Consider the following 22,584-nt stretch of genomic DNA (forward strand, 5'->3'; position numbering starts at 1 on the left):
ATACCTGGTCTAGGTAGAGGGGAATAGCTTCGAGCCGCCCACTGTAGTTACCGAAATAGGTAATCCTCTTACTAAGCATCCGCTTGTAGAGAGTTATTGCAGGGGTCAATAGATTTATTGTCTAACTACACGTCTGGGTATCAAATGTTGGTCCATAACACTATTGCTTAAATCCAAGTGTTATAGTGTCGTCCAGGGGCAAGTTTATGTTCTTCGAAGATCAAGCATTCTCTTAAAAGACTGAGAAACGAATCGAGGCTTTCATGGGAGCCTGGAGTTTGGATATCGGCTTGGTGTTGTTCTGCAAATCGATCCCTATCGGTCTGCAGCACAGGAAAATTGTCGTCGCACCAATCTCTCAAATATTTGTACTCGTGACTCGAAATATTCTTTTCGTCAAGTTCCTCTTCGAGAAGCACGCTATTCTGTCCTTCCCATAGTACAACACCGTTAGGTTGCGGCGTGGTTTTCCAATCTCGCAGTACTGGGCATGCATGCGAATCCTTTGACATAGCAAAACGCACTGTGAAATGGACTGATATAGAGACCTGGAATCTGGAGTCCATTTGGCCAGCCTCGTACACAATCTGTCGGTTCCTCATCCCCGTGATCCACCAGAGAGGTGACATTGTGGTTGCTTGGCCTGCAGAAATGGGTATTGGTTAGAACGATGAGTGGGCGATACTTCCAATATGTGTCAAGATTCTGAGTGTTCGGGACGAAAACACTCACCCAAGGTTGACATCCGTGTCAAGGTGGTAATTTGTGTCAAACGACCGGTGATATGATTAACATGGAAATCCCATTCTAACAGCTTGTGTCTCAGATGCTTTCCGATCTCCGCCAGACTGAACTTTGTACCCGTCCTGGCTTGTAACAGACCGATCATCCATATAAGTGTGACAGCTCCGAGGGCGGCGTCTTGGCCACCGCCCACATCTCCATGCGAGCCCAGGAACCAACACTGTTTAGCGAACGTATCTTTGTTCTCTTTTGACTTCCAAATGCACGGCTGAAACTGTGTTCTGGTCTCATTTAGTGCAAGAGCCTGAAATGCATTTTGCACAGCCTCGGGCACGGTATTTCCCACATGCGATAGGCGTCTCGGCCGGGGGATCAAAGACCCCAAACTACTAACGGTATCCCATAAAACGCAGGCTTTGATTGGCACCTTGTGCAGGATGCGCGCTGTCAAGAAACCGTCAACTTCCTCATTCAATTTTATCTGTATTGGTGTCCTTGGACCCCGTCCTAGCGGCGTCAAATCACGGTTCTCCCACAACGTGAACAACCCGCGAAGATAGTACAAGTGTTGCGGTTCAAGCAAGCCTGTCTGACTGATGAATGAGGCTAGACACTGGACCGCAAAGGCTCCTCTGGAATAGCCGACAAGAATTATCTCGTCTTGTCCTGTATCATTTGGTGGGCTCTCCTGCTTCCCGAAGGTATAGTTGTGGGAGAGGAAGCTGAAAGCGTTTCTGATCTTGGCTTCGATGCCTGCTCGGTACCCAATTAGTAAATGATCCGATGTGCTTCAAGGCTGGGTGAAATCACCCCTCCCCGTGGCAGCGTCAACCCGCTGGCCAAACCAGCTCGTTCCATTCCCAATTCCGCTGTCATAATAGACAATCTGGAGATAATTATCTTCCGATACACCCTCAAGGCATCGGGCGAGCGTGCCGACGTTTGTGGGGGGCTGACTCTTGTTCACGCCATCCTGCCATGTTCCATCGCAGAACACGAACAGTCTTTTCCGCACCTGTCCTACCCCTGAGGAAGGATTTGCCGACATCTAGACGTGATGCTTCGAGTTAGCAATAAGCTGCTAGGATCCCTATTTGTTACCTCAAATTGGGAGAGCGTTGCTAGCTGAAAAAGAAAAGCCACAGTATAATGCAATGGAGGTTTCGCTGAATATCATTTGTGCCCGATATAAGCAGGCAACGCCATGGCTGAGTGGAGAGATATTCTTTTAGTCTATGATTGGGTTAAATTATGAATTTTTTGTAGGGTATTTGCGGATACTTCCTGCTGTCGTATATGCAGCTACTCGGCTTTTCCGTTGTCACACAGAATTCAGATAATGACTGCATGTGGCTGGTTGAAATTGGAGGCCACCTAGGTTGGCCAAAGGTGGCGCCTGGAGTGGCCAAAGGTTTTCCTCAGATGGCCTTAGTCCTATCATATACCCAGTATATACAAGAACTTACGTAGCAATAAATATGGGTTTAAAAGCATTATAATTAGTTATAGCTAAATACCTTAACTATATGATAAGAATAACTACTACTATATTATCTATATTAATTGTTGTTATATTAGATAACTACTTTAATATTTATATTTAATAATTACTTTGATTAAGTAATATTTTATATATAGCTATATCTAGTTGTACTCTATTAGGTGTTAATTAGTAAGTACTTGCAAATTAAGCGAGCGATATTCTTAGCCGGCCTAAGTTGTAAAGCAGTATTGCAACAATTCTAATGCATGTCATATACCGAGAGGGAATTGTCTACTAACTACGAGCGATGCTTTAATAGATCTCCGGTAAGACACTGTGGTGAGCAGAGGCAAAATGATGACAGCATAGAGAGCCAAGTTTAGCTCACCGCCCTCGCATTCACACCCTCTTAAAATATTCTGGCACACGCAGCACTCAGAGACGACTGCTTCAGTAGAACAATAGCATAGAGGTCTTACTAGGTATGCTTGCTTGGGTCAACAATTTATTAACCTCTTCACAGCGCTGTTCACAACGTCCGCCGCGTCCAAAATCCCCAGAAATGGACAGCGGAGATGAGGAACGCCAGGATGGGGGGCATAATGTGCCATTCGTCGACGAATCTGAGGGGCAGCGGGAAATATCAGACAAGGATAAATGCGACAGGATAACAAGTGAGCGATTCAAGGAACTGCTGACAAAATACCCTGACTATATACGTGAGGTGTATCGCGATGTGGAACAGCATCGCTTTGTGAATATACCAAGACGATTAGAGGGGAAAAAAGGTTCTTTTTACCTCACCAAAGACGATCTGATAAATATGGATCGGTGGATTCAGTACGTCTCTGTCTTCAATTCGCGTCCATTTAAACTTTTGATAAGGCCAGAGGAACGTCAGATTTAACAATGTCCAGGAAACGCGGTACCCCCCTCGATCAGCGCATCCATGAAAGTACCGCCAAAAAGATACATGAAAACGATAAAGAAGAAGTGGAGAAAGTCACTCAGAAAGCCTTTAAAAGGTATCAGGGCCCAGGCGGGAGCAGGCGTAAGTCTGCCAGGCTAGCTAAGAAATCGAATCAAGGAGACATGGATGAAACGATCACAGGCACCGGCAAAGATGAAGACTTCATAGAGGCAATGAAGATTCTGAAAACTGGTCTTACAGGTGTGCACAGAGCTAGGGCAAATCTCCTTCTATCCATCCCATTCTACAAGACTGTGCCGTATTGTTCGCGAGCACTCTATCGGTGGTTAAACTGGAGTGAAGAGGAGGGATGGGCCCAGTCGTTCACATGGACAGATACCAAGCTTATAGAAACAATCAATAAGGTGCGCAAGCTGGCGGCGGATTTCAAGGTTGATGCCGTGGACGTGGAGAAGGTGTCCTTTGTGCTGGAGCGTGACGGCTTGATTGAAGGTAAGACTCGGCTGTCCTTCGCTAATAGCTTTCAAATCGCAATTAACATAATAATAGGTTTCAGAAGGGCAACCATCACGAAAGATTCTATTAAAGAAGCGACGTTGATAGCTGATTTACCATGGACAAGGGTGTATAGCGTTGAAGGGCCGAATGTAGGAATCCAGAAAGAGAAGAAGGTTGCCATCAAGCGCATATACAAGTCACCCAGGTTAAAACTCAGGTTCTTGGCCGAGGTGACGATATCGAACAAACTAACAAAGGTGAGCTTAAACCCAGAGGCCGAAATTGCCTAGACTAGGCGTACATTGACCTAACTCCATTCCTCTCTCTTCCTGCTCTAGTTGTCTCCGGAACACTTTGTCGAATTTTACGGATGGAATGAAACACAAGACTTTTTGTACGTCGCGATGGAACTAGTTGAAGAGGGTGACCTAGAGAAAAGCCTCCGCGAACATCGAGAGAGATGGAATGAGTGTGCTATAAGAGCAGTGACAAAGCAGATACTGGAGGGACTGCGATTCATGCACGAGGCCTACATTGTTCATAGGGATTTGAAGCCTCAGGTAGGTGTGATTTCCCAACTGATGTTCAGATTCATGATCCAAGACATTCTGCTTACCAAAGCGATGCCACCGACCTAGAACATCCTCGTCGTATCATCCAAGCCCGCTCGGATCAAGATCGCGGATTTCGGCATATCAAAGCGGTTGTCAAATAGGGGAACTACTGTGTTCCAAACGGGAATTGGCACGAATGGCTACAAAGCCCCCGAAGTCGTAGAACAGTGGAGGAGAGAAGGGGATGAATCCTACCTCGCGGCGCGCCAAACGGCGTATACATTCAACGTAGACATATGGTCTCTCGGTTGCATCGTTTACCGGATGGCAAAGAGAGAGCACCTGTTCACAGATAATTACTCGGAATCCGACCCTGCGCTACGCGAAAGAGTAAAAGGTATTAAGACTAATCTGAACAAGGAAAGGAGAATAGGAAGAACCGGTATTGACTTTGTCTGCGGACTGATAGTGATTGAGACCAAGCAGCGACCAGATGTTGGCACTGCTCTGGAACGCCTTGAGAGCTGGGAGGGTTCAGAATAATCCTTTTGTTCTCTTTATATACGATACACTGCTAGAGTCAACTAAGAGCTTATATAACCTGAGATTTCATTGGCCACTGCATTGAATCTTAGTCATGGTACTACCAGTGCTTACCTTGGATGCGCTCCTACTGGATGAGTAATTATCTGACAATCTGCTTAATGCAGACCGGCCCCAAACTGCAGCCAATCTAAAGCCTGACAAACTTTGGGAGTTTCAGGGGGGAGGTAATAGATATAGGGCCATTTAGCAATATATGACCTCTTTGCTGAGAAGAAATGGGGAAAACATCATTTGATATCAATCCAACCGTTAAGGTGGTGTGATAATAGTAACTATCTTGTAGCAATGTATCAGCTGTTTAGACAGGTCAAGATCAACTAGACACGGTCACTTCAATGCTTGCTTCGCGTCGTTGATACACCCAACCTGCAGCTCTAATCTCCCTTTTTAAACAGCAGTCTCTCTACGCCTCGCACTCTTGAATGTAATCTCTAGACACCGTAGCCTTATATGACCCTCGGAGTTATGTAGATGTTCGGAGAAACTGTTCTGAAAGATGACAACCTTGGGAGCTTCCAGAGTATCGAGACAATCTGTATCAGCGGCTGAGACCTGCGTCTAATAGTTTCTAGCGTGTACGACCTCTACGCAGGCTCTCGACGCAATAATCAAATCTCTGATATTTCCGTAGTGTCACGGAATGACATAAGGAGTGCAGTACTATGCCACTACGCCACCAAAAGGTAACGACGAGTTATCAAGTCGAAGGCTTGACGTCTCTGCACTCACTATATAGTACTGTACTGTGACACGTAGTGTCCTTGCTTGGGATAGACAGCCGCGCTAAGCAAGGTCATAAAAGATCTCGGCCGGTGTTTCGGGCTCAGTGTCTTGCATCAGCATGCCGTGTCTTGCGCTACAAATCGGAAAGGTGCTTGGATATATCTCGTCTGAAACTTGTTGTGTGTTCCTCGACCTGAGACTTGCAGGGTCTAGATCGATAGGCTTTCATTGGTATGATGTGAACTTGGGAACACCGAGCCGATCGTGCCTAGGCAGTTGAGGACTTGAAAATGGTTGGTAGATCTAGCTGGAAGGCACGGGTAGGCTTCGTCGAGCATGGTAGATGTTGGGGGTTCCATAGCCACGATGATTGGTGACGATATAGGACAGAGTCTTAGAAATTGTGCGGTGTCTGATCGATACGATTATTCTCGCATGGGGATTTGCTAGACTATTCGTGGAGAGGACCGAGACAACGTTCGCCTTGACGTGTATTGTTGTTGCCTGCCGTCGTAGGTCTGTTCTTCGGCGATGATGTGTCTCGGTGCATCGGTCGAGGTGAGTGGGGTGGACGCTACTTCGGCGAAAGTATCTACATATCCGTTTCTTTCTTTCATCTTTGTGCGGGTATCCGAAAAAACTGGTGCAAGCGTCGTCGGAAATGCAAAGACTGCATAGTTGAAGAACTTTGTTGTGTATCGTGGACTCTTCGCGTTAAGGGGCTAGTGTAACATCGTGATTTCGCGTTGATTCTTTGTTTTCGATAACGGCATCGCTACCACGCGTCATGTCTCCGAATTAAAGGTTAGTTGACGACAGGCGCGGTTGTTCGATGAAACTCGAGACGTGGTCGGTCGAAGTAATGTTTGTAGTGAGTGTTTCTCGGCAATGTATTCGGAATAGTCACCGTGTCTCTCCTTTTGCTCGTCGAGGTTAGGATTATCGTCAAGTCGGTGTCGACGGCAGCTAACATGATGGAACACGTTGCAATACGAAGTTAATCAACTACCATGTTAGGGTACTTCACAACAAGGTGCCGGAAGTTGTGACGTGTTATGCACTCTGTTTAGAGACCACATACTGAAATCATATTGTTTAACGTGCTTTACGCGGAGATAAGGTGTTATGACAACTGCTGATAATTCGTCTTGGAGAGAATTAGTCTCCTGAGACCTGATATCATAGCAAAATTGCCCATTCTTGTGTTTGGAGTGGCTGATCATGGCAGAATCGGTGTAACCACTGAAAGATTTCTAATAGGGATAGCAGAATTCTGGCTTAGGGGCTGGCTCATGTCGACTCTACTTCTCACGTGCTACAACTCGAACAAGCGGTAAGGCAGGCGCTGCATGTGGTAAGCAGAATCATTGTACTAAGCAAGATATCGCTGTTGCGATGGATTTGAAAACTCTGCATCTATTGTCGGCGGCTATACAACTAATAATTTGGGGGCCGGAGTCATCAAATATTAACCAGCATTCCCGATACGACGTGGAATCCCGCATTGGAAGCGCCGGGTACTCACATCACGCTCTCTTGCCTGACTGAGCGCGCGCCTTTGCCTAGGTGGGTATATGGTGAGCAAAAGGGATATGTAGTTGGCTCAGTTCTCAGAGCCGCAGCATCGGAACCGTCGATAAGGTACCATCCTTCCTATATATAGGTGGAATAGGACGTGTGCCTACGTAGTGTCCGCAGCAATGGTACTGTAGGGCTGTTAGTTTCTTGAGGAGATAGGCCAGGTCACAGGCCGAGGAGGCTGGAGATCGTTCCAATGACCAAACCCCCTGACCTTTGCGGCTCCCCGGGGCCTGGCGAGATGATGGGGGTAGATCTAACGAAGGTTGCCTTGTTTTCAAGGGGAGTGAGTGGTGGATACCCACGAGTTGTGCGTACTGCTGTAGTCCGCGAGCCCGAGGGTGCGGTAACGAATGATAATCCATGGGCCGGGGGGTCAGTTGGGTCCTCAGGAAAGTACCAACCAAGTATCTCGAGGTATCTACTGCTCCTCGCAAGAGAGTCGTGGAAAGGAGTGTTCAGGTCAACATATGAAATGACCGTGAGCCAACAATGCCATGACCTCCAACATCATACCATTTCTTCGCCCCAGAATCATAGTCAGCAGTAAATCTTGTTCCAAAGAGACGATAGAAAGGGGCCGGCACGTTGCATATTATGTACGCTATGCATATGGTGCTGTCGGCTGAAATGCCAACTGCGCGGCGAGAAGTGAGCGGCGGAAGAGGGCCGCAACGGTCAACGAAATGCCCAAGTTGGCTGTACGCCTGCTCTTACGTCTATGGAGCTAACTCTTATTGAGCGATACACAATACGTAGCCTATAGATCTGGCCCCTTAAGGGTCTCGCATCATCTCAATGCAACCATCCTATCGTTAAGGATGTAACACTGAGGCTCAAAGAGGAGGGTTTTCCCAATTCGAGTGCCCCATTGCTTTCGACACTGCATTTCCCTTGCATTGGCTTTACGTATGCAAGTACTGAATATATTGCTATGGAAAGACTCAAGGTGGAGTTGCTCAAGAAGAAAAGGAAAAGGGAAATTGGGCTTGTGTCTCCCCAAGAATGCTAAGGGGCTTGTTGACGGTAACGAAGGAACCAGGCACGACAGTGACAAGACGCGGCGGGTGATGGTCATAGTTTACAAGGTCTACTTTGTCTATGTATTTAGACACGAGACACGAGCCACACGGCCTACTAACGGTCGGAAAATGCCGTGTCGGGTTAGAAGTTAGAAGGGGAGATTGTCGGATGAAGCGACCTTGAGGATAGGTCAAGACTCAAGACGCAGGCGGGACCCAACACGGCTAGCACTTCGCAGAGTGTAGAGTAGCAACATCTACAACGAGTCGGTTCTTGCGCTGCATGTCCGATAGGGCTTATTGTACTGCGAGAGGGGCCTCGATGAGCTGGCGTTGCGGGAGAACTGGCGACGGTTGTGTATGTGGTATGAGGTATGTGGTATGAGGTATGTGGTATGGTATGTGGTTTGTGTGTCGACGATGAGCCAATCATCATACCTAGTATATGAGGATGTGCTTAGGTTAGGTGTGATGCTGCGCAGAAGGGTTACAGGGGGGTTTTTACAGGGGGAATACAGGGGGTCTGCAGGGGGGTCACAGGCGAGCAAGATGGGATGGCGTGCAGATTGCTAGACCACCTATAGTGTCGATGCCCGCTGCGCTGTTCATTCCGCCATTGCCGCCACAGGCTAGCTGGGGTTCCTGGCATACCCGCTGTGGGCAGTATGGGGTACCCTGGGCCATGGCCTGTGGCCTGTGGCCTGTGCTTCGTTACTCATTCTGACCTGCTTGCTTGGAGCCGCACAACGAGAAGGGCACGCAATGCACATCGGCCATGTAGCCAAGGACAGAGAGAAGGGAATTGGTCAATCAGGGTCCGGCTCGGCTCTCCGAAGGGGCATTGATCTTGCGAGCCGCCGCTGCATACATCCCGTCAAATGCCGGAGTGGATGTTGGAGCCGCCTTGGAAAGAATAGTCCGTCTCCTCGGCATCATGTCTGATGGGACAGGAATCGACCCCTACTGCATCAGTTGATGTCGGAACAACGAGCCGCTTACAACCGTTGTATTCAATATAGGTTTGCTAATATTCTGTGCATGTCACCTCGAATTGCCTCATCTTCACTTGCGAACTCGGCCCTTCGTTCCATCGGTTTTCAAACCATGTTGTTTCGAGCTTCCATCCGTCCGTCTTAGACTGCCCAATTAACCCGCATACGCTTCCCAAATGGAAGCTGAAATCACATACAGCAAACAGGCTACTTATATCATATCAACACTCTCCACTCCGTCATGTCGTATCTTTGCGCTCGTCAAACTTCGGTTGAGTCAAATGTTCCTTGCTTTCCGATGCCGAGTATCTCGATACGAGGGCGAACCCCTTATATACGAGAACTCCTCTTTCAATCTAGAATAATACATTTCTTTCCTCGGGATTGAAACCTGTAGGACTTAAATCTCCTTTACTGATTATGATTGTGGCAAACACCATTGCTTGGACGTCGTCAACACGATGGTTTTCCTCTCCTGTCTTGTTGCGACGCTTGGTGGTGCCAAGATGTACACTGATCCGTAAATTTGACGATAACAAGAGTATCGGCTCCAACAAATGAAAGCTACCATCGACTAACCCAGATTCGCCATTTGCCCTTCTCCTGAACGTGAACTCTATTCCTTTTGTATGTTGGCCATGAATGGAATATGAATACCACTGAACTTCATCAGCGCAACGTCGACATTGCGAACTAACTAGTGGGATCACGCATTAATTTCATTAAGAAGCAGCCGGCCCAATCTACCACTCAATTCCATCGATGCCATGCTCATCGCTGATCCTTATCGTCTACTTGCCTCTCAGTGAAGGTATTCTTACCTCAGATATAAAGCCGCAGGTACCCCGTGCGAGTGATGTTGTGTCGGAACCCTAGCGTCATCAATGTCTATTTCCCCCTTAAAGCTGTTTCGAGTCACACACTTTCTCTGTTAGGAAAGAAATTCGAGGTAGGTAGTTACACCATTGTTTGCGCTGAGAGCATACTGTTCGGCGGTCTTACAGGGTCGTTGTGTTACCCCCAAACGCATACAAATCCCGTTGCACCACTTTCTCCGCGGAACAGATCTAATACCTGGTATACTGAGGTCTACGGAACCGTTCTCTCAAACTTAATGAACCTCCTCTCTCTATCCTCAGCGTATTTCTCATGTCCAAGCATAACTACTCCACCAGTATCTTGTTACTTTCTAGTCTATGCCTCGGAACGTGACGAGCGCGCCTGTCCCTTTCTGATACCTTTCATGTTGGGTATCTGCATAGACATTGCTGCCTAACGACGACAGGGTATGCCTAGGTAGGTATGAGCCGTCTGTTGCTTCGTTTCTGCTAATGGTGAGGGATGGCTAGCGTGTGATACCCCTTAAGGCGTGCTCTTGACATCCCATCAGAAGAAGACAGACGATGGAATTCTATATTAATGGTGAGTGGTTTCTACAACTGTCTGTTATTAGAAGTGCAACTTCTTCCCCCTTCGGTGGATGTTAGGCGATGATGTTGTATGCTTAGGACTGTATGATGGGTTTCAACCTTTCAATTGTCCCAGCTGCTACTGGGGTTTCCTCATTCTGCGTCAAGGTCATCATCTTACCATAAATATTTATATTTGCGATGATAACTATACTATAACTGCAACCGTGGTGGTGGTGGTGGTGGTACATCGCTCGCTACCTAGGTATGCAGTCCCTCTCCTATCCCCATATAGGTACCTTACGCATCCGCGTCCAAATTACAAGAGTTACCCCGTGCCTCGCGGGAAGAACGAGGGATGGCAAGTTTGAACCGATTCAACAACTGACTAGATCTAATTAGATACCGCCATTTACACTAGCTCTCGATACTTCTGTACGCCGATGCGTTGAAGTTAGTTGTTTCGCGATCCTAGCCAAGTCACGTTGCCTGCCGGAATGACTTGGTTTCAACAGCATCGACTGGGACGACATCCCATATGCCGGGTGGGAATTATCTAATCGTATAATGGCTCAGCTCTACTATTAAAGGCTCCTGTCTTACCTTCTACCCTTCCGTTTTGGGCCCTTGGAATCTTTCCTAGACACCATATTCAATCGCTGCTATCTTGGATAAGGTGTCTTAAGCAGCGACCGCTTAGAAGTGACGGGCGTACCTAAGCAGTCTTCAGCCCCAAGGAAAGAAGCGCGAGCGATGCTCGACTTACAAACTCGGGTATAAACACGGATAATGGTTGGAGCGACGGGTACTGGAAGGCGCAGCAACTCTATCTGGGTAGGTAGGCACGCAGGTAAGGGGGTGGTGGCTCCTTCTCGTCATAGAAGGCTGCTAATTCGTCTCCAGTCCATTCGCCGGGCTTCCTCATTGCTTAACACTTCTTCTGTTTGTACAGCCCACACGCTGCCTGGCGCCCTCTCGTCACATTTGACTCGCCCATGGAAAGAATTGGATTGAATTCTAATAATATCTCTTTTGGGATATGTCTCATGGTTCTCATATTCATCTGTTCTCTCCGTTCTCTCCGCCCTTGCTCCGTACCACCGTACCTCGATTCTCGGCGAAGTCTACGCACAACAATGATGGCGAGTCCCGTCGAGCTCTTATCATGCTACCTCGGACGGCATGTGGAGTCCCCCGAATCATAGCTCTCCGACATCAGACAACCAGCTGGGAAGACAATTCGAAGGAAGAGCCCGCGAGTAGTACATAGTGTCTGAGACCCACGCCTGTTGCACAGCAGTCTCGTGTAAGGTCGACGAAGGCAACGCGCCCGACAGACGAAGACAGAGATGCGCATTGGTGTAGCCGGTCGCAATCCATAGAGCTACTCTCTCACGATTCTTACTTGCGCTGAGCAAGGCTCTCCAAGTAGTCACTTGAAGTCCTTGGGTACTTGAAGCTACTTTGAGATTGTTCACCGCCTGCTTCGCCGCAGTATCATAATCCCCCTTCAAGGCCTGCAGGATATATTGTGTGGAAAATTTCAGTACAATCGCTGTGCCGCGCCCTCCTGACGCAGAATCTATCTACGGGCTGTATCTCATCTCCTCAGTCTCAATGGGCAGACATTGCTGACAGGATTTCTTCATTCCATACATAACCCATTCCTCGTGGCTGGCACCTTGCCAACATCCTTCACGATACGACGGCGGTCAAACAAGGCTTTGAAAACAGTGTGCTGACATCTTATAGGCTATTCAATCACTTGTTGTTGCGCCGAACGAGAGGCAACAAAGAACCTTGCGTGTTATGTCCAAGCTTTATTCACCAGCATGAGACGGCCAACTGCTTTTTATGGCCCTTACCGAAAATCACGTCCCTTTGCCGTATGATAAGCACGGGTGCCGGTAACCCGACTAGGACACGGTATCGAGTGGATTTACAATGGAAACCTCAAGGATTAACAGCCTGCCTTGTTGAAGGCAAACAAGGCGACTACGCCATATTGTCTATAGAGTAAGTCTATTAGACCCCATTCATTAGCGTACATGTTATGATGCATGTCTCACTAAATTAGGTAGGCTGATAGACACGACAAGTTTTGCCTACATATGTATTGCATTTAGCTGTATGTAATTACCCCGCAGTCAATGCGAACCACATCGATTGAATCGCCATCACGGGTATCGACATACACAGTAAGTACTCTCGGATAGCTACTTAACCTAGCGCAGGTGAACACATACACTTTCATTGCTCCGTGTCCTGTAAGTCGTCAATCAGACGAACCCGTTGGCGCTCAGCAGTTCCACAGTCTAATTATAATACCCGTCGAGCTGGTTCTCGTTCTCTGATCGTCATAATTACCCGACACTCGGAAAAGTGAGATCCTGGCACGCCATTCATTACTTTGGATGAATGCTCCAAAAGCACCTGACCAGAGACCTGAGAATTCATGCATTTATTTGGTAGTAGGCAGCCTGCCTACATGTGCATGCCATGCAACATTACGTCCAGGTTGCTCATTTCATTCACCGTCCCCGCAACATGATTCTTGATCTGATTAGAAGGCTACGGCGTCCGCACGAGCATCTAGCGAAAACGCCCCCATGCAGCTTGCTTATTTCCAACAATTAGTCCTACATTGCCGTTGGGCGAATTGCGTCTCGCTGTCCTCTCTCCCGCTTTCGGACACTATTTATCGAGGTATCAATCCATGCATCTGCTGCATCCCACAGAGTGTCTACACTAGTGGGCTAGTTCGCACCCACTTGCTCAGAAAACTTCTCGAAGACACACCTTTTCGCAAAGTATGGCCAGGTCGCCCGCACCTCCATCATCATTATCACATTACCAAGCCGAACGCTATTTAGTCGGTTTGTGTTGCGGGTTTATTACGTCGTCTTATGGGGCAGGCTACCTGTTTATGCATTATTTCGGTGAGAACCCATTCTCGTGCACGAATCCTACGTGTTGAGCATCGAATTGCACATGTGACGGCAACTATACCGTTGCAGCTATGGACGCCCCAAGGTTCCTAGCAATACTAGTATGTGGGCTGCTGAGAAGATTGCATGCATGGTTTGAGTATGGTAAGTATCTCCTTGTTCTGCTGAATCGGAAAGGAAAGGAAAGTTGGGGTTGCGTCGCTGTGCGCATTCAACATGCATAGAATTATCGTTTACTATTCATCCGAATCAAGGTCCTCCCTGCGAGACCACAAAATATATTAAGTACGCATTGCTGTTCAAGGGGTCGACGACCGTAGCCAAGCAAGCCTTCTCGCCAATCTACGATGGATGAGTAAGATCACCGTTTCGAACCCGCGGTATTCCAATTCATCGGTCTATTTTTTTCGTGGGTTGGGTTCTTTTTGCTTATATTCCTAGGTATTATCCTTACCGAGCCGCAGGAATTATCAAATCTCGGTAAGCAAACTCATCTCTTATAGTGCTTACAATCGCAAGCTTCCTCTTATCTCGCCTAGGTGGGCTAGGTCTTGAAAAGGATGGGGAATACCACCACCCGATGAGTAGGGGGTCGATACAGTAGCTCAGCTGCAGCGCGCCACTGAGCATTGCTCAGACAGGCCAGATACTACCACATAAGACGTCGTCATTTTCGGAGACATTTACTAGGTAGATGTTTGCCTCTTTTCTTCCAAGCTAGAAAAAGCAACGGCAACTAATCTAGGAATAAAATGACATTAAACTTGATTTGCCTAGAGAGAACTTCTCTGCCAATACAAGTCACCATGCCCACCCTTTCTGGTTTCTCTCACAATCTTTGGTGTTAGAGCCCGTCTGACGTTAGCTCTCCCACCACCACCACCACCTCCTTCTCCTTTCCTTCACCCCTGTCACTTAATGACCCGACACATGCATTGGCTGCCTTGTGACAAAAAATGATTACCTGCCTACTTCTCGGTTTCCTGTTTCCAATCAACCAGAGTGCAACACCCCCTTTACTCCGTGGCGACTTCATATCTTCGGATATCGTGACGATGATTAAATACTTTGTGTTGCGTCGTAGTATAAGTGTGTGGCAGGTGTACACGCAGCTTCTCCGATCTAAGATTCGTCACGCGCGCGTGGCTGAGCCCGTACTTTATTTCCCTCCTCTTCCTCCCTTCGGATTTGCGGCAAAATCTCACTTTCCAACTCCGTAAATTTCGGATTGAATTTGGAGAAAGAAGGAAAGAAGAAAAAAAAAAAAATAGATCAATAAGCATAGGCAGCAGTTGCCTAGTTACGGCTGAGATAGGCAAAGAAGAAGAAAAAAGGGTGTGAGACGGATTCTCGACCTCGCCCGAAGACTCAAGTCTCAGCTGAACGCCTCCGATTCAAACCCCCGCACCACCGCCACCGAGTAAGTAAGTAGTTTTGTAGGAAGAAGGAATAATTTCCCATGCAACATGGATGCATGCAAGGCTGTGCAGCCTTACTAACACCAACAGAAAATGCCAGAAAAAAAAAAACTGCGCTCGCCTGGTTAGCGTGGATGGATGGAATGAGGGAGCTTCTTGACGTATGGCGAATTTTGATCTCAATTTGTGCTCCTTTGGCTCTAGGTAAAGGGTATGTAGTCGGGATTCCATGACTTCATGTGTTGAAACTTGATCATTGCCATGCCATGCTCGAAGTGTTAGTTAGTTGTTGTTGTTGAATGAGTAGCATATATGCACACAAGTTGCATACCAAGCAAAAGAAGTTGGCACGATTGCGTTGAAAAAAACAAACATATAATTGTATAACTTTGTTCTGCATTGTTGCTACCGTGTTGTGGTTGCTGGTGCTTCATCGATATCCATTGCATCTCCCGCCTCGTCCGAAATATTCATGCTATTAGCATTTCTGGAGATCGCATCCATTTCCTTCTCATACTGAGGAAATACACCGAACGTATTTGTTCCTTCGTCGTATGTTAACCCTCTACCAGATTGGGCGATCTTGTAACCCAACCATAATATTCTCTCCTTCCTGACATCCGTCATCGAGGCCATCTCGAAGTACTTCTCATCGTCGTCAATCTTATCATTGACGAACCAATCTGAGGGAAAATAGCTGTCGACGAAGAGAAGGCCCTCGAGGGCGAAGTCCTCTGGCACGGGCCGGGGAGGGTCATTGCTCTCCCTTGGGAACTCAGCGCTGCGGATGCGATCGTAGCTGTTATAGGTAGCAAGGAGCCCATTGAGCAGGATTGAAAGCAATTTCCATGGAAATTGAGGCTCAAGATGTTCCATAACGTTAGGAAAACGTATGAGGTAAAAAATGAACACCATGATGACGTGAGTATACGGTAACACGTTGGCGTCGTCGCACCGCTTGAAGACTACTTCATGTGTTCCCATGGCAAGGTACAGTGCATCTTCGAAATCCCTCGATGGATTCAAAGTATCAGCTCCTGATCCCGCAGCTGAATCCTGTTTCTCGTCCCCCTGGCTCTGAATCGCCCTCATGATGATATTGTCATCTTTCCCATATGATAGAAGAGCGCAGCAATTAGCGATCGCGATGTAGTAGCCTGCCTCCATCCAACGCTTCGCAATTCGACCGATATGGTTATCCAACGCCCCTAAGAATTCACTTGCAACAGGGCGGAAGATATCTAATTTTTTATGGCTGAATAAGATACCGTGAGTTTTAACAAACGCCACGTCAATAGGAATTAGGCGGTTATGATGATAATTACCAATCCCGAGGATTGGGTCAAATAGAGTCATGATTGACTCCTTAGCCGAACCAAAGGGTATTGGCACACATAATGATTTAGTATAAAAGAAGAGTTGCTGAAGAGCGTTCGGCCTGGCCAAAATGGCAAGATGATGATAGAGACGACCTGTTGTCGGTGCTTTATCAGAAGCCTTCGAATACCAATGCCGGGAAACCGATGTCCAAACTTCCCTATCTCTGATATCCTCGTCTTCTATAGCCATCCTATAATAGGAAATGTTAGAGTAAGAGAGCACAGATGAGGCGATAAATAATACCTGTATCTACCCAGATCGCCTAGACATTCAATCCACGTATCCTCAAAAGCCGGGACCGTTTCGTATAGAAGAGCCATCATCGAGTATGCCAAGTAAATGAACGTTAGCATATGCTCGAGAGACTCCGGAAGACGATGCCGTAACAATTCGAGGAAACTGTGAATTCCATGTCGCCACATCCGAGCGGGCATTGCGTATTTTGAAGCTAATCTTTTTAACGCTTGACTCGCAGAGGGATGCTGAGATGCTAAAAAGAAGTCATGATGCTCGTGCAGCAACGTACGATGCAGAGCTATCAGGGCTTGCCACTGTTCGTTATTTAATTTAGTTTCAACGTTAGAAGACTGTGCGTTATCAACCTCAATACATTTCGATTCGACCATCATCAGCCCAGCGTAGATGCCTTTCACTTCTGCGACTAACTGTTCCTGACTGATAGGCCGGGTCTCGGGCTGCTTGATAAGTCGAAGGGCCTCACTATCTTCCTCATAAGCGTCGGCTGATTTGGGAGCTGGCGTATGCTTGAGTGGCTTAGATGAACTTTGCTTTGTCCGATAGGGTGACGAGCTAGGGTCTTCCTCTGGATGCCACAACTTGCCCTGCTGAGGGGCTCTTCGAGTAAAATCAGGGTCAGGGCGGGCCCGGGACCTCCTAGGTGGGCTGTTCGACTGAGGCCTTGGTTGCTTTCCTGGGGAATTACGCCTCTTATACGCACTTGGACCAGCTTCATCCGGCATCCCTTGAGCCCCAGATGAGCCGCCGCCTCCGGGATCTCTTATAGACAAAGGCTCAACGCCCCTGGACCCAGGAATCCTTATGAACTCACATACATTAGCTACTCTGGTGATGTTCAGGGAGGCAGGGCAATGAGTACATACCGTCCCTTCTTCACATCGCGTATGAGACTGCTAAAATCTTTTCCTTGTATGAATTCGCCGTGTTTTGATTTGAAGTGATCCCGTATTCTATCATCAATTGCAGGATATTGGTCTTCACAACCCACCATGGGGCACGTGATCCGCGAAGACTGCCGCAAGTGACTAATAAAGGAAGCGGAAATAGCTGGTTCCTTGGGATCCGCCATGGTCTCTCAACTCCGGAAGGGTTTCAAAACAAGATGATAAAATGATATGGGAGCAGAAACGCAGCGTGCGCTCTAGCTGCTGAAAACGACAATGAAGATGCCAAGGAAGACCTATAAGCTGCCGCGGGTATGTGTTTGCTCTCCAGGCAGCAAGACTGGTGTGGCTAAAATGACAAAAAAAAACCGTATGCAACGTAAGTGCTCAGGTGGCAACGTCCAGACCAGGCAGAGGTCATGGACTAATTATAAAGCCACAAGCTTCAGGCTTCACTCCAGTCTACACACGAGATTCTGTCAGCATGCAATTGACGGCGAGATACCGATGGGGGGGATTGATATAATGAGAAGAATGAGAAGAAGAAGCATACGGTGATAAAACGTGTGTGTGTGCGTGGGCGCGCACGTGTAAGAGAGCGCACTCGGTAATGAATCGACTCGCAGGCAAAGATGGATGGGTGGATGGGTCAATGCGATCAATGAGATCAATGAGATCAATGGCACAATTGCCGTCCCGAAACAGGGGCGATGGAGAATGGCAGACACTTGTATAGAACAGAGTCAAAATGCCATTGCGTCTCGATGGATTATGAACTCTCTCTCGATGACCGCGGACCAAGTTGCCAGGCGGAAGTGGTTTCGGTAGGCACAGGGCAATCAATCATGGAACGGCAACTGGAAACTGGAACAGGCGTACTTCAGGGATACATGGCTGGACATCGGCCCCTTGGTTTCAATGCAGGGCGGAGGATGCAGTGTTGTTGATGTCTCTCCCTGGCCTTGGGGCGTGTGTGCTGCGCTACGCGAGCGCTACATCAAGTAACTAGGCAGGTACAAGTGTACCTATATGTACTTTACAGTAGTACCTCACCTTAGGGCCACCCCTCTCTCTCTTTCTGTCACTGTCACTGTCACTGTCTCTATCTCTGTCTCTGGAGCTCTCTGGAGCCTGTGAGCAGAAAGCTGCACTTATCTAGCACCCACTGAACACCTACATAAGTACCTACCTAGCACCTATCCAGCACCTAACTAGCACCTACCTGAGTAAGTAGGTACCTACCTTAAGTACCTATAAAGTGAAAGAAGGCAACCAAGAGCCTCAAGTGGGGCGCTGGCGAACCAGTCCGCCCAACCAACCCACACACAAGCCTCCTCCTCATCCCTCCCTCCCCAAACATCAAGCAAGCAATCATGATCTCTCCCTGTCCACAACAAGTGAAGCCGTAGCCAAACAACTCAGTCTGTCAAGGACTGTCAAGGACATACATCCCCGGGACCGTTGGAAAGGGAAACAAGCAAACAACTATCATATCAACAAACAAACAACCCAACGAATACACGAACGAAAGAACGGACCAACCAACCAACCAAACGCAAATGACCACCCCCAATGAACCCCGCTGCTCGACAACTGTCCACATATCCACGTCCCCGTACTCACTGCCCACAACAGAGCCAAGTCAAGTTGACGACGCTTCATCCCCAATCGCATCGCGAACCCGACACCACTGATAGTGAAATACTGTGACCATATCCCCGAAAAAGCCCACTAGGGAGTCATCCGATAGATCAAAGAGCAGGCAGGCTAGGTCCATTACACGCTGATACCGGGTGGCGAGCCTCTCCCCGGAATATCGACAATGAACTCTGTACGAACCCAGAAACAAGGCATCGGGTCACTAGCGCATCAGGTGGCCAGTGGTTGGGTCCTAGGAGAGGAGGTAGGTATCCAGGTGTAGTTCACATTCAATTTAGGCAGACAGTAGAAGGAATGCGACATGTAAGAAGGCTTCTCACCGAAGAGATGGGCCAGAGATGGGCCGAAGATGGGGATCGTATTCCAGCAGAGCCGAAGCGCTTGCTTCCTTTTCTTCCTTGCTTCCTTGGTTGACCAATGTGGAAATTGCAGGTTAGGTAAGTTTTCCTGCTAAAACACCCGTCACTGTGTCAGGAATTGTGAGCCAATAAATAGGTAGCCTTTCACGGTCCCCAATGAGGCTCTGGCTGGAGAACTGTCGACCTACCTCTTGCCTGCCTACTTACCTACATATAGTACATGTGGGGGCCGAAACTGAAATGTTGCTGTAGTAGGTACGTCAAACAGGACGAAGGGTGCCGAGGGTGCTTGGGTTGTGCCCGGCGCTTCCTGTTAAGAGGTACCGGTAAGCGACAGATCGACGTCTCTTTACAGAGTCCCATTCAAGTTATGTGTGCAGGCAATGAGAGTGCTATTCCGCGAAGAACCCCCAATCCGTCTGACAAATGATGTCACTGATTCCATAGGCGTTGTCGGAGTTTGGGTTGCTGCTGAAGATCCCATGTCCCCCTCCTGCCCGGCTGTTCCGTGAGAGAACATACATATCTTACTATGCCTACACTTGCTGTACCTCATGTATCTTCGTCTTATATACGACAGACAGCCCGTTATGTAGTCAAGCTTGATCGGTAAGCACCTTCTATACTAACATCTCTTACTTTCTCCGGGTCCACCATCTGGAAATGAAATGAAGGCCTCGTGACGATTGCCTTCAACTGTATCACGACCTCTCTTACGTAGCTGGACCCTCGTCATCTATCTACCTCTTTGATTGGGGCCGATATAGGATACCTATCCATTTTATTACCTTTTTGATCCCTTACGGTACCCATTGCGTGTTACTATTGGTATCAGTTTCTCCATGCAGGTGGTTGGGAACCTTCGCCTCCAGCAACGCCCAGCCGATACCTTTGTATTCGCTCTTTAGGCTGACTGCGTCTGTGATGGCGTGAGCCCGAACGATGTCTTTGACAGGCGACAAGCTGCTACCAGTCTTAGCAGCACAGATGAGCTATTTTTTGGTGCGCAATTCTTGTTCCATGTTGACGCGTTCACGTCGTCGATGGCCGCTTGCCGTGGGAACAGATCAGTGTCATCGTTCCACCATCGCTGTGTCCAGTCTTGCGCGAGCGTGTCAAAGAAGTAAACCTAAGCGAATTGTCTATAATATCTTGTGCGCTTACTTACAATGAATCCTGAGGACCTCGGCAGAATAACAATCCAGGCAATCTCAGACGACCTATCACGTTATCAACGGCGATTTTTGGCGTCGGACCTGGCCGAAGAAGGCCCAGTCTCGCTACATACCTACTTCGTAGCCAACATCACGGCCATCCCGAATGCAATCTTCGGTGGCAATTGCCCCGTGACTTGACGCCGTCCTAGGAGTCCTCACCTGCACGTACTTACCCTTCCGCTCGGAAGCGAAATAGGAAAAAAGAATGGTAAGTGCCATTATGGCTCTAGATCCACCGACAGTTCTTATCCATCTCATTGGATGGTGTGGTTGCGACGGATTCAGCTCGTTACACCAAGAACATCATGTCCATTTCCAGAAATATTCAGTATGCCATTCACACCATCATTGCTCCATGGCTCGCTAACACCAATATTCATGTCGGACACACCTTAAATGTTCCTCATTCTGTTCAAGGCAACCTCGACCTATTTGGACCATTTATTGGTGCTTTTGGTGTACGCTTTGGATGTCAGTGTGAGAGTCACACGACCTCAATGCAATAAGCGAGATACCGTCTTCTTTATCTCAATGTCCCACAAGCACAGTAGGCTGCATCTCGGTTGGTACGCCTCGACTTCAGAGTTTTCAGTCATGGCTGATCTGTTGGTGAACAGTAAGTGAGAACATCCGCATAAGCTGCCACCCCCATTCACCGACTAGCTAGGGTCACCGCTGCTAACGTATATACCAAAGCTCACCGCTTCGATTCTGAGTCACGTCTGATCGCCACAGCCAGGCTGTAGCAGCCAAATGTTATAACCGGCACGAATATGTATTATCACCCATCACGTGCACCACATCAAGACTCTTCGAGAAGTAGCCATCGAATCAAAATTTAATTCTTTGAATAATGGTTACTCGAACTCCGCTTATTGAGTGCAGATTTAGTTTCAAGGCATAAGACTTAGCGGGTTACTCAGCTGGTCAAACTCTGACTGTCACGAGGTTGAAAGCCCTTGTCCAATCATTTGTTGATATCTTATAATCTATTGAGCTGCCACCACCCTCTATCACAACTGCTCAACCCGTCAACTAGATGCCTACTACCCCTGGACCTTACTATATTCTTCCAGCGTAAGTTGACTGTGAGATGGTGGCATCACTCCCTGGTATGGTTGACATATTCACTGGGATGTCCTGGGATGTCTCGGCCGCTAGAGTAAGGCAACAAGAGGGCTACGTCTTCTTGTGTCGCGATTGGTAGTCAAGAGTAGATCAATATCAAGGTTTATTACTAGCTCTTCTCTAGATAATATGGTCCTCGTTGATTGGCCTACTTATAAGAGTGCAAGCTGAAACTATGCTAGTAAGACGGAGTCGAGCAAGGGCGAGAAGCGGTCTGCGGAAAAACAGAAGACGAATGATGATCAAATCTTCTTCTCACCTATACTCAATATCCATAGGTCTCAACAGTTGATATCTCTTCGATAAATCCAAACAAAATGCACTTGTTTCTGTCCACTAGAGCCAATAGGTGAAGAGATGTTATAAGCATAAGCATGCGGCCCCCAAACTTGACATCAATTTCCGAACATCACTTTCCGCTTCATTCTGAGTATCCATGTCAGTCAGGGCAACCCCTATATTGAGCTCAGAGCCTGATACTCATCTGCTTTACAGCAATCAAATGCGGCAAACTCTTGAGGGTGAGCCAGTGAAGTTAGGCCTACGTTAACGTGCTACACTGTAATTACATGCATTCTCACATTCAAGACCTTACGAGATCCCATCACAAATATACATAAATATACCATCCACCATTTCCCTAGGCAAGAGTAGCCAGTTAAGGGGAAGACTAGCTATTATTTGCCTCAAACTAATGCCCAATGTTACGTCGAGCTAGGTGCCTGGAGATAGTGGCTGATTTTTCTCATGCTTATATCCCTTCATAACTGTGTGAGGCTTAAGGTCATTAGAA

At 47.7% G+C, this 22,584-nt stretch overlaps 3 protein-coding genes across 3 annotated transcripts; 1 reads left to right on the plus strand and 2 right to left on the minus strand.

The window, feature by feature from the left end:
- Window positions 1-38: 38 nt before the first annotated feature.
- Window positions 39-2,190, minus strand: F5B22DRAFT_660514 (uncharacterized protein). Its single transcript, XM_047980298.1, has 3 exons — window positions 1,555-2,190; window positions 733-1,497; window positions 39-643 (listed from the first exon to the last, which is right to left on the minus strand). The coding sequence occupies exons 1-3, from the start codon at window positions 1,790-1,792 to the stop codon at window positions 168-170; spliced, it is 1,479 nt and encodes a 492-aa protein (XP_047834197.1). The 5' UTR covers window positions 1,793-2,190; the 3' UTR covers window positions 39-167.
- A 599-nt stretch (window positions 2,191-2,789) lies between these two features.
- On the plus strand, window positions 2,790-5,369 carry F5B22DRAFT_660519 (kinase-like protein; the record flags this gene model as incomplete). The annotated part of the gene is made up of 5 exons (XM_047980299.1): window positions 2,790-3,067; window positions 3,145-3,650; window positions 3,708-3,913; window positions 3,995-4,216; window positions 4,295-5,369. 5 exons carry the CDS (start codon window positions 2,790-2,792, stop codon window positions 4,751-4,753), a joined length of 1,671 nt encoding a protein of 556 aa, XP_047834198.1. The 3' UTR covers window positions 4,754-5,369.
- Window positions 5,370-15,311: 9,942 nt separating this feature from the next.
- F5B22DRAFT_643204 (uncharacterized protein) lies at window positions 15,312-17,613 on the minus strand (the record flags this gene model as incomplete). The annotated part of the gene is made up of 3 exons (XM_047978230.1): window positions 15,312-16,476; window positions 16,530-17,342; window positions 17,408-17,613. 3 exons carry the CDS (start codon window positions 17,611-17,613, stop codon window positions 15,312-15,314), a joined length of 2,184 nt encoding a protein of 727 aa, XP_047834199.1.
- Window positions 17,614-22,584: the final 4,971 nt, after the last annotated feature.

Source organism: Xylaria bambusicola (genome assembly GCF_022495145.1).
Source record: "Xylaria bambusicola strain CBS 139988 unplaced genomic scaffold F5B22scaffold_6, whole genome shotgun sequence".
Lineage (NCBI taxonomy): Eukaryota > Fungi > Ascomycota > Sordariomycetes > Xylariales > Xylariaceae > Xylaria > Xylaria bambusicola.

Excerpts from the sequence above, each read along its gene's own strand:
- F5B22DRAFT_660514 (XM_047980298.1), bottom strand. The coding sequence starts at position 1,792 with ATGTCGGCAAATCCTTCCTCAGGGGTAGGACAGGTGCGGAAAAGACTG. Across the intron at positions 1,498-1,554 it reads TGACGCTGCCACGGGGAGGG|GCATCGAAGCCAAGATCAGA; the intron begins GTGATTTCACCC and ends GGTACCGAGCAG. Across the intron at positions 644-732 it reads GACACGGATGTCAACCTTGG|GCCAAGCAACCACAATGTCA; the intron begins GTGAGTGTTTTC and ends CCATTTCTGCAG.